This window comes from Pristiophorus japonicus, chromosome 1 (genome assembly GCF_044704955.1).
Source record: "Pristiophorus japonicus isolate sPriJap1 chromosome 1, sPriJap1.hap1, whole genome shotgun sequence".
In the NCBI taxonomy this organism is placed as follows: domain Eukaryota; kingdom Metazoa; phylum Chordata; class Chondrichthyes; family Pristiophoridae; genus Pristiophorus; species Pristiophorus japonicus.
The window spans coordinates 533952955-533965302 of NC_091977.1; the positions used below are offsets into that span (position 1 = coordinate 533952955).

General features: G+C 43.7%; 1 protein-coding gene across 4 annotated transcripts in view; it reads left to right on the top strand.

Moving 5' to 3' along the window:
• Positions 1-12348, top strand: part of trappc8 (trafficking protein particle complex subunit 8) — a 205208-nt gene that overhangs the window by 103912 nt on the left and 88948 nt on the right. For all 4 annotated transcript variants that reach the window (XM_070896697.1, XM_070896703.1, XM_070896710.1 and 1 more), the window contains one exon: positions 12013-12113. In XM_070896697.1, coding sequence (XP_070752798.1) covers positions 12013-12113 — 101 coding nt within the window. The remainder of the gene's footprint in view (positions 1-12012; positions 12114-12348) is intronic.

The following is a 12348-nucleotide window of genomic DNA, read 5'->3' on the forward strand; positions in this document are numbered from 1 at the left end:
TAGAGGACACAGAGGCTGCAAAGAGATTTAGATCGGTTAAACGAATGGGCTAAGGTTTGGCAGATGGAATACAATGTCGGAAAATGTGAGGTCATCCACCTTGGGGGAAAAAAAACAGTAAAAGGGAATATTATTTGAATGGGGAGAAATTACATCATGCTGCGTTGCAGAGGGACCTGGCCGTCCTTGTGCATGAATCCCAAAAAGTTAGTTTGCAGGTGCAGCAGGTAATCAGGAAGGCGAATGGAATGTTGGCCTTCATTGCGAGAGGGATGGAATACAAAAGCAGGGAGGTCCTGTTGCAACTGTACAGGGTATTGGTGAGGCCGCACCTGGAGTACTGTGTGCAGTTTTGGTCACTTTAAGGAAGGATATACTAGCTTTGGAGGGGGTACAGAGACGATTCACTAGGCTGATTCCGGAGATGGAGTTACCTTATGATGATAGATTGAGTAGACTGGGTCTTTACTTGTTGGAGTTCAGAAGGATGAGGGGTGATTTTATAGAAACATTTAAAATAATGAAAGGGATAGACAAGATAGAGGCAGAGAGGTTGTTTCCACTAGTTGGGGAGACTAGAACTAGGGGAGCCAATTTAAAACCGAGTTGAGAAGGAATTTCTTCTCCCAGAGTTGTGAATCTGTGGAATTCTCTGCCCAAGGAAGCAGTTGAGGCTAACTCATTGAATGTACTCAAATCACAGAGATAGATATTTAACCAATAAGGGAATTAAGGGTTACGGGGTCCGTGCGGGTAAGTGGAGCTGAGTACGGCCAGATCAGCCATGATCTTGAAGCAGACTCGAGGGGCTAGATGGCCTACTCCTGTTCCTAAATCTTATGTTCTTATGTCGGTCATCTGTGGAGGGCGAAACGGTGTTAACGTTTCAGGTTGGTGACCTTTCGTCAGAACTATTATCTATAATACGGGGATTAAACTGAAGGCACTATCTCACCAAGCCGAGACACTAATCTGTCACCCTTTTGATTTATATCACTGCTGTATCAACTTTATTTGCTGCAAAGGATGAACCACAATTTTAACAACCATTTCAGCTAAACCCTCTATCTTAAATAAAAACAGAACATGCTGGATATACTCAACCGGTCAGGCAGCATCTGTGGAGAGAGCAACTGTTCAGGTACTTAAGGAGGTGGCCTTGGAAATAGCGGATGCATTGAGTCATTTTCCAACATTCCATCGACTCTGGATCAGTTCCTGTCGAGTGGAGGGTAGCCAATGTAACCCCACTTTTTTAAAAAAAAAAAAGAGGGAGAGAGAAAACTGAATTATCGACTGGTCAGCCTGACATCGGTAGTGGGTAAAATGATGGAATCAATTATTAAGAATGTCATAGCAGCGCATTTGGAAAGAGGTGACATGATGGATCCAAGTCAGCATGGATTTGTGAAAGGGAAATCATGCTTGACAAATCTTCTGGAATTTTTTGAGGATGTTTTCCAGTCGAGTGGACAAGGGAGAACCAGTTGATGTGATGTATTTGGACTTTCAGAAGTCTTTCGACAAGGTCCCACACAAGAGATTAATGTGCAAAGTTAAAGCACATGGGATTGGGGGTAGTGTGCTGACATGGATTGACAACTGGTTAGCAGACAGGAAGCGAAGAGTAGGAGTAAATGAGTATTTTTCAGAATGGCAGGCAGTGACTAGTGGGGTACCGCCAAGGTTCAGTGCTGGGCTCCCAGCTGTTTACATTGTACATTAATGATTTAGACAAGGGGATTAAATGTAGCATCTCCAAATTTGTGGATGACACTAAGTTGGGTGGCAGTGTGAGCTGCGAGGAGGATGCTATGAGGCTGCAGAGTGACTTGGATAGGTTCGGTGAGTAGGCAAATGCATGGCAGATGAAGTATAATGTGGATAAATGTGAGGTTATCCACTTTGGTTGTAAAAACAGAGAGACAGACTATTATCTGAATGGTGACAGATTAGGAAAAGGGGAGGTGCAACGAGACCTGGGTGTCATGGTACATCAGTCATTGAAGGTTGGTATGCAGTTACTGCAGGCGGTTAAGAAAGCAAATGGCATGTTGGCCTTCATAGCGAGGGGATTTGAGTACAGGGGCAGGGAGGTGTTACTACAGTTGTACAGGGCCTTGGTGAGGCCACACCTGGAGTATTGTGTACAGTTTTGGTCTCCTAACTTGAGGAAGGACATTCTTGCTATTGAGGGAGTGCAGCGAAGGTTCACCAGACTGATTCCCGGGATGGCGGGACTGACATCAAGAAAGACTGGATCGACTGGGCTTGTATTCACTGGAGTTCAGAAGAATGAAAAGGGATCTCATAGAAACGTTTAAAATTCTGATGGGTTCAGACAGGTTAGATGCAGGAAGAATGTTCCCGATGTTGGGGAAGTCCAGAACCAGGGGTCACCGTCTAAGGATAAGGGGTAAGCCATTTCGGACTGAGATGAGGAGAAACTTCTTCACCCAGAGAGTGGTGAACCTGTGGAATTCTCTACCGCAGAAAGCTGTTGAGGCCAATTCACTAAATGTATTCAAAAAGGAGTTAGATGTAGTCCTTACTACTCGGGGGATCAAGGGGTATGGCGAGAAAGCAGGAATGGGGTACTGAAGTTGCATGTTCAGCCATGAACTCATTGAATGGCGGTGTAGGCTCAAAGGGCCGAATGGCCTACTCCTGTACCGATTTTCTATGTTTCAATTATCTTGCTTCCTGTTACCTCAGGCACATTAGAATTCATTATATCTGTACGTTTGTTCCTCCTCCCTAATCTCGTGACTTTTCATTTATTGATGTTTAATCTCCCCTGCTACCTCTGTTCATTGACCTGACCTATTGCACATTATTTAGCATCATTGGCCAAATATCCAATTTAACTTGAATTGCTTCTGGCATGTCCTCCTTTTAGTTCCTTTCTATCGCCTCCCTGCCCCCGCCCTCACCCTGAACCTATCTGTCCACACTACCTATCTTCCCAACTTCAAACTCACTTTCATCTTGGGAGTAGTGATCATAATGCCAGGTTTGAGATCCATTTTGAAAGAGGAAAAGATCAGTGCAGAAACTAGAACAGCAGATTGGATTAAGGCAGATTTTCACAGGATCAGGAATGAGCCAGTTAAAGTGAGGTGGATGGAGACATTGGCACACAGGACTGTGGAACAACCCTGGGATATTGAGCGTGCATAGGCGCACACATATAAAGTGGAAAACTGCTAACTTTGGGATGCTGTGGATAAAAAGAAACTAATTAAAATTGAACACTCAAAGAATAATGAAAATAATTAGTGGTTAAAATAAGAGGTTGTGTTAGATAAGGAAAGCTTAAGAGAAAACCTTAGAGGCTAACATCCCCAGCATTGAAGCACTGACCACACTCGATCAGCTTCGCTGGGCAGGCCACATAATTCGCATGCCAGACACGAGACTCCCTAAGTAAATGCTCTATGCGGAGCTCCTTCATGGCAAACGAGCCAAAGGTGGGCAGCGGAAATGTTACAAGGACACCCTCAAAGCCTCCCTGATGAAATGCGTCATCACCACTGACACCTGGGAGTCCCTGGCCGAAGACCGCCCTAGGTGGAGAAGGTGCATCCGGGAGGGCGCTGAGCACCTCGAGTTTCAACGCTGAGAGCGTGAAGAGATCAAGTGCAGGCAACGGAAGAAACACGCGGCAAACCAGTCCCACCCTTTCCCTCGACGAATGTCTGTCCCACCTGTAACAGGGTCTATGGCTCTCGTGTTAAACTGTTCAGCCATCAAAGGAGTGGAAGTAAGTCTTCCTCCATTCCGAGGGACTGCCTATAATGAAGAGGGAGTATGAGGAAAAAAGTTTAAAAACCTCAAAAGGAACAGTAATCATTTTACAAATATATCAGTAAAAAGGGAATTATTCAAATAAAGAGGATTGTAAATTGTAGAGGATAATCAATAAAAATAGCTGGATATTTAAAAATAAATTTGCATTTGCCTTTGCTCCAGAGAAGGATATCGGACAGGTGGTGAAGCTGTAAGAAATTGAGAGTGAGATGAGAAATATTGTGGTGGATAAAAAGTTTTGGCAAGTTAACTAAGCTAAGGGAAAATGAAGTGCCAGGACCTGATGGAATACATCCTTGGATCCTGAAGCAATTGAGGGAGGGAACTGCAGAAGGCCTCGAAACTATATTTGTTTGCTCTATTGAATATGGATGTGAGCCAGGGAACTGGAGAACTAATGTAGCACCCATTTTTAAAAAGGGGAGTCTGAGCTTATTACAGGTTAGTTAACTTAGTCTGTGGTAGGGAAAATCTTAGTCTTTCATTGAGGATAATGCTACCAGAGAGATAATAGAAGTAGCCAGCATGGATTTCAAAAAAGGAGCAATCATGCTTGGGAGAAACTCATTGTCTTCTTTGAGGAGGTAACAGAGATGGTAGATGGGGGAAACACAGGGGTTGTCATGTACATGAACTTCAGGAAAACCTTTGGCAAGGTACCACACAGGAGATTACCAGAGAAGGTTGAGGGGGTGTGGAATTACAGGGAAGAAAGCAAATTGGATTTAAGAATTAGTTAGACGGAAGAAAGCGGAGAGTCGGAGTTAGCGGCTGTTTTTCCAGAGTATTTGGAAGTATGTAATGGTGTCCCCAGGATTCATTTCTGGGCCACTTTTGTATGTGAATGATTTCGAGACAGGCCTCGAGGGAGTGGTGTTGAAATTTGCAGATGGTGCTAAAATAAGAGGCAATTAATTCTATGGAACACCGAAGCAAACTGAAAAGGGATATTGGTAAGATGGGTGATTGGGCTAATAAGTGGCAGATAGAATTCAATATCGGTGAGTGTGAGGGGTTGCATTTCCACAAAAATAGTAATTCACTAGAAGTGGGCTTGGTGCTGTGGAAGAGCAGAGGGACCTGGAGTAACATGTTCACAGAATATTGAAGGCAGTACCTCTGGCTGTATAATTTGAAAACAACTAATAGAATTCTTGGTTTTGTCTCTAGTGTTGTAGACTATAAAGCCACAAGGTAGTGATGCGCCGATATAAAATCCTTTAAGACCTCCGTTGGAGTACTGTGTGTAGTATTGGGTTGCACACTGTAGGACGAATATTGAGGCTTTCGATTTCGTGCAACGCAAATTCACTTGGATGCTGCCTGTTGAGGAAACACAAATACGAAGAAAGACTTGAAAACATTGGGTCTTTTTTTCGTTGGAACACAGATTACACAACAGTGTAACAGAAGTGTTGAAAGTAATGCAAGGCTGGATCGGGGTAGATAGAAGCAGACTAGTTCAGTAAACGAGGGGTCATGGGAACAAGATTGAATGCAAGAGATTTAGAACATGGGGCAGGAGAAACATTTTACCCTTCTAGGGTTAGTTGTTGAGGCAGAAGCTGTGTCATTCTTTCCAGAGATGCTGCCTGACCCGCTGAGATTTCCAGCATTTTCTGTTTTTATGTCAGATTCCAGCATCCGCAGTATTTTGCATTTGTGTTATTCACGATTAGACTGGATAGGTGGTTGAAGCGATACAGGAACAGGGTGGTTAAGCATGATTTTAACTATTTGCTTGTGAGAAGGGTAAACATAGATAGTGACTGGTTGTGCCAAATAGGATATACGACACACAGGCCATTCGGCCCAACCAGACCATGCCAGTGTTTATGCTCCACTCGAGCCTCCTCCTGTCTTTCCGCATCTACCTCTGATCAGGGTAACCCCATTCTCCCTCATGCTTGTCTAGCCTCCCATTAAATGCATCGATACTATTCACCTCAACCACTCCCTGTGGTAGTGAGTTCCACATTCTCACTGCTCTTTGGGTAAAGAAGATTCTTCTGAGTTCCCGATTAGATTTCTTGTTGACTGTCTTATATTGATATTGAAATAGCCTGCTTCCGTAATTGTAATTTCTATATATTTCTTCGTTGGGGGTCCTTGAATGTTGTGTTGTCTCCTAGATCTGTGTCCACTTCTCCTGCATCTCCTTGTTTGAAGCTCTCCAATCAGGAAGCCTGCCTTTCCCACCGCACTGAAGTGGCCCTAACCAAAGTTATGAATGACATTCCCAGTTACTGGCCGTGGTACATTATCCCTGCTCTACCAGTCTGCCGTTGATCACACCATCCTCTCCGTGACTCATCTCCTTTTCCAGCTCTGAGTTACAGCCTTTGCTTGGTACTGCTCGTGCCGATCCAGTCATGGCCAAAGCACCTCTAACAGCAGATGTTCCCACGGCCACAATGTCGCCGTGGGAGTCCTTCGCGGATCGGGGTGTTGTGTAATTGTGGAAGTACGCTGATGTCACCCAACTCTACCTCTCCACTGCCTCTGCGCTTATCCGACAGTCTTCCTGAAACATCAACAGTGGGGAACTAATGCTTCATGGCAACTGCAGACACGGAGAATCTCCCAGGCGCTTAAAAAATGTAAATAATTGTTGGCTGAAACAAACACAATAAACTATAAATTCTTTATGACCAGAGATTGGAGGTGGCAACAACACGACCAGAAAGCCTCGAAGGAAGAAAAATCTTTATTTTTCAAAAAAAAACTTTTTTAACAAAACTTTAAAAAATATCTGAAAGAAGTTAATAAGAAATTTAAATGAATATAGGCAAGTTGTGTGGAAACATAGAAACATAGAAAATAGGTGCAGGAGTAGGCCATTAGGCCCTTCGAGCCTACACCGCCATTCAATGAGTTCATGGCTGAACATGCAACTTCAGTACCCCATTCCTGCTTTCTCGCCATACCCCTTTATCCCCCTAGTAGTAAGGACTTCATCTAACTCCCTTTTGGATATATTTAGTGAATCGGCCTCAACAACTTTCTGTGGTAGAGAATTCCACAGGTTCACCACTCTCTGGGTGAAGAAGTTTCTCCTCATCTCAGTCCTAAATGGCTTACCCCTTATCCTTAGACTGTGACCCCTGGTTCTGGACTTCCCCAACATTGGGAACATTCTTCCTGCATCTAACCTGTCTAAACCCGTCATAATTTTAAACGTTTCTATGAGGTCCCCTCTCATTCTTCTGAACTCCAGTGAATACAAGCCCAGTTGATCCAGTCTTTCTTGATAGGTCAGTCCCACCATCCCGGGAATCAGTCTGGTGAACCTTCGCTGCACTCCCTCAATAGCAAGAATGCCCTTCCTCAAGTTAGGAGACCAAAACTGTACACAATACTCCAGGTGTGGCCTCACCAAGGCCCTGCACAACTGTAGCAACACCTCCCTGCCCCTGTACTCAAATCCCCTCGCTATGAAGGCCAACATGCCATTTGCTTTCTTAACCGTCTGCTGTACCTGCATGCCAACCTTCAATGACTGATGTACCATGACACCCAGGTCTCGTGGCACCTCCCCTTTTCCTAATCTGTCACCATTCAGATAATAGTCTGTCTCTGTTTTTACCACCAAAGTGGATAACCTCACATTTATCCACATTATACTTCATCTGCCATGCATTTGCCCACTCACCTAACCTGTCCAACTCACTCTGCAGCCTCATAGCATCCTCCTCGCAGCTCTCACTGCCACCCAACTTAGTGTCATCCGCAAATTTGGAGATATTACATTTAATCCCCTCGTCTAAATCATTAATGTACAGTGTAAACAGCTGGGGCCCCAGCACAGAACCTTGCGGTACCCCACTAGTCACTGCCTGCCATTCTGAAAAGTACTCATTTACTCCTACTCTTTGCTTCCTGTCTGACAACCAGTTCTCAATCCCATGTGCTTTAACTTTGCACATTAATCTCTTGTGTGGGACCTTGTCAAGCCTTCTGAAAGTCCAAATATACCACATCAACTGGTTCTCCCTTGTCCACTCTACTGGAAACATCCTCAAAAAATTCCAGAAGATTTGTCAAGCATGATTTCCCTTTCACAAATCCATGTTGACTGGGACCTATCATGTCACCTCTTTCCAAATGCTCTGCTATGACATCCTTAATAATTGATTCCATCATTTTACCCACTACTGAGGTCAGGCTGACCAGTCTATAATTCCCTGTTTTCTCTCCTTTTTTAAAAAGTGGGGTTACATTGGCTACCCTCCACTCAATAGGAACTGATCCCGAGTCAATGGAATATTGGAAAATGACTGTCAATGCATCTGCTATTTCCAAGGCCACCTCCTTAAGTACTCTGGGATGCAGTCCATCAGGCCCTGGGGATTTATCGGCCTTCAATCCCATCAATTTCCCCAACACAATTTCCCGACTAATAAGGATTTCCCTCAGTTCCTCCTCCTTACTCGACCCTCTGACCCCTTTTATATCCAGAAGGTTGTTTGTGTCCTCCAAAGTACTTGTTCAATTGGTCTGCCATTTCTTTGTTCCCTGTTATGACTTCCCCTGATTCTGACTGCAGGGGACCTACGTTTGTCTTTACTAACCTTTTTCTCTTTACATATCTATAGAAACTTTTGCAATCCGTCTTCATGTTCCCTGCAAGCTGCTTCTCGTACTCCATTTTCCCTGCCCTAATCAAACCCTTAGTCCTCCTCTGCTGAGTTCTAAATTTCTCCCAGTCCCCGGGTTCGCTGCTATTTCTGGCTAATTTGTATGCCACTTCCTTGGCTTTAATACTATCCCTGATTTCCCTTGATCGCCATGGAGGACGCAAAGAATCTGCAAAGGCATATAGATAGGCTAAGAGAGTTTGCAAAAATTTGGGAGATGGAGTATAATGTAGGAAAATGTGAGGTTATCCACTCTGTTCGGAAGAATAAAAAAGCTAATTATTTAAATGTAGAGAGATACAAAATGCTGAGATACAGAGCGATCTGGGAGTCCTTTGTACATGAAACACAAAGTTAGTATGCAGGTACAGCAGGTATTTAGGAAGGCAAATGGTATTTATTGCAAGGGGGATAGAGTATAAAAGTAGGGAAGTCCTGATACAACTGTACAGGGTATCTGGTGAGGCCACACCTGGAGTACAGTTTTGGTCTCCGTATTTAAGGAAGGATATACTTGCATTGGAGGCTGTTCAGAGAAGGTTTACGAGATTGATTCCTGCGATGAATAGGTTGTTTTATGAAGAAAGGTTGAGCAGTTTGGGTCTATACTCATTGGCGTTCAGAAGAATGAGAGGTGATCTTATTGAAACACAAGAATCTGAGAGGGCTTTGGAATTCTCTACCCCAGAGAGCTGTAGAGGCTGGATGATTGAATATATTTAAGGTGAAGATAGACAGAATTTTGAATAATGAGGGAGTCAAAAGTTACGGGGAGCGGGCAGGGAAGTGGAGTTGAGTCCAAGATCAGATCAGCCATGATCTTATTGAATGGCGGAGCAGTCTCAAGGGGCCAAATGGCCTACTCCTGTTCCTATTATGTTTCTTATAACCTTAATGTGAGGTAGAAATAATGCTGTAGCTATACAAAATACTAGTTAGACAATACCTAGAGTACTGTGGGAGCAGTTCTGGGCACCACACCTGAGGAAGGATATATTGGTCTTGGAGGGACTGCAGTGTAGGTTTACCAGAATGATGTCTGGACTTCAAGGATTAAGTTACGAGAAGAGATTACACAAATTAGGATTGTATTCCCTGGAATTTCGAAGGTTAATGGGTGATCTAATTGAAGTTTTCAGGATATTAAGGGGAATAGATAGGGTAGATAGAGAGAAACTATTTCTGCTGGTTGGGGAGTCGAGGACTAGAGGGCATAATCTGAAAATTAGAACCACACCTTTCAGGAGTGAAATTAGGGAACCTTTCTACACAAAGGGTGGTAGAAGTTTTGGAACTCTTCTGCAAATGGAAATTGATGCTAGATCAATTATTAATTTTAAATCGGAGAGTGACAGCTTTCTGTTAGTCGAAAGGTATTAAAGGATATGGGCCGAAGGTGGATTTATGGAGTTAGGTTGCAGATCAGCCATGATCTCGTTGAATGATGGAGCAGGCTCAAGGATAGCTTCCTCCTGTTCCTATCTTCCTAAAGTAGCACATAGTATGTGAGGTTCTAGACTGGATGAATCTGTTGCACGAATGTTTTTACTGTGTAAAATTACATAAGCACCTAAGAACATAACATAAGAACAGGAGTAGGCCATCTAGCCCCTCGAGCCTGCTCTGCCATTCAAAAAGATCATGGCTGATCTGGCCGTGGACTCCGCTCCACTTACCTGCCCGCTCCCCATAACCCTTAATTCCCTTATTGGTTATAAGAACATAAGAATTAGGAATAATTGTACTATGTTCATGTATAATAATCAAATGAAAATTCTTTTCAACTTTGCCCTCATGCAGAAAATGTAATGAGTGTGCCAGTACATGAGGATCACCTGCAGAGTTAATACTCTGAATTCAAAATGCAATATAATGCATGTCATTCTAGTGGTTGGTCATGTATAGGGGGGGGCCTTTCCCTATTTTAAGATCCATTTTATTTTTAACTTAGCAATTTTCTGCCCGGTTCCTTTGCTCCGTACCTTTCTTAATGTGGACTCTTGGTTGGGCTATGAATCATCGTTATCATAGGCAGTCCCTCGGAATCGAGGAAGACTTGCTGCCATTCTAAAAATGAGTTCTCAGGTGACTGAACAGCCTAATATGGGAATTACAGTCTCTGTCACAGGTGGGACAGACAGTGGTTGAGGAGTCTGGTTTGCCGCACTCTCCTTCCGCTGCCTGCACTTGCTTTCTGCATGCTCTCGGTGACGAGACTCGAGGTGCTCAGCGCCCTCCCGGATGCTCTTCCTCCACTTAGGGCGGTCTTTGATAGATGGGTGCTGATGGCCAATGTTCCCCCTGATTTTATTTTGGGCGCGCGTCCCATTCACATGCTCGAACGTAACATCAGGAAAGCTGGTATGCGCGGGATCAGCAGAGGAAGCCGCGATGCTGGTGGTCCCCTGGTGCTTTGTGTAGGTGGCCATTGTTTGTGAATATTGACACCACCGATAGGCTGTTTGATCATGAGTCATCACAGACCAGCCTGATGCAATCTGCACATGTGAACCAGAGCATACTTGGTATTGATATATGTGCACTTCCAGCAGCGGTTTACTGGTTAATGTTGAAGGGAGGGATCCTGGTTGATTTTTTTTCTGATCCCTTTTCTTTCCCTACCCTACCCCACCCAAGGGTGCAGAGATGAATTTGAGAGCCTTTGCCACCTACCCTGGGCTATGGTCAGACTGGGCACCAGATTTGGGGTCTTCCTGGTCTCTGCCTCAGATACTTGATAATTTGCTGAGCTAGATTCTCTTGCTAAAATGTTGAACTACCAAACTGTTGGGATTACAATTCACCACTGATTTAAGGTAATTGGCAAACGAACCAGAGGCGACAAGAGGAAACATTTTATTAACTCTGCGGGTTGTGATGATCTGGAATGCACTGCCTGGAAGGGTGGCGGAGGCAGACTTTATAGTAACTTTCAAAAGGGAATTTGATAAATGAACTGGGAAAATTTGCTGGGCTTTGAGAAAGAACACGACAGTGGGACCAATTGGAAAGCTCTGTCTAAGAGCCGGTACAGGCACTACAGGCCAAACGTGCTATATCATTGTATGATGAAGTTGGTACTTGCTTATATGGACCATGACGGAATTGAACCTGTCACATCTTGTAATACCCGCTTTAATCATGTGTCTTGCAAAAGTTAGATTTTGTAGGACTGGGATCCTGTCATTTTTAGTTTTTGCGCCTCTTGGGAGAGACCTGAATACACACACACACGAGTGTCTATCTGAGTAATGTTGAGCTGTTTATTTAATATTTGAGTGTTAAATACTGCATGAGGGTGCCATTGAACATAATCTTCATTCTTGACTTCCTGATCCTGTGAAACACAGTATCTGTAATCCACTTGATATTGGTACATGTGATATTCAGTTTATTTTATTCAGGTTTCTATTTTTGATCCACCTCCATGATGTTGCACATCAGACATCTCTTCAAAACCGAACTCTTAAAATGATACTATAAAGTTACGTTGTAGAATTGCTGGTCGTTTTGGTAACACTTGAGAGTAACGTTTTTCTTTTTGTAAATTTTTAATCTGTCAAAGGAAATGGCGGCAGCATCAGTTTTTCTTCAGCCTGGAGCACAGAGACAGTATCCCACCCATTACATGGAGACAGCTATTCAGACGTACAAGGACCTGTGCAAGTACGTGACATCTTCGGTCAAGCCAAATAAGAATTAACACTCAGTTATGAGGTGGAATAGCGAATGCATTTGGAAAAAAATATCTCTGGGCCGAAGGTTTGAAACTTTATACTAGCTTGAAGCTGTTCTAAGAGCCAGTTTTGAGTTGAGTGATGGCCTTGCACCGGGAGAATGAAAGCGGCAGTCGGGAAGTTAATCAATGTTTTTTTTTTTGAAGAGGACTGGTAATGTAAAA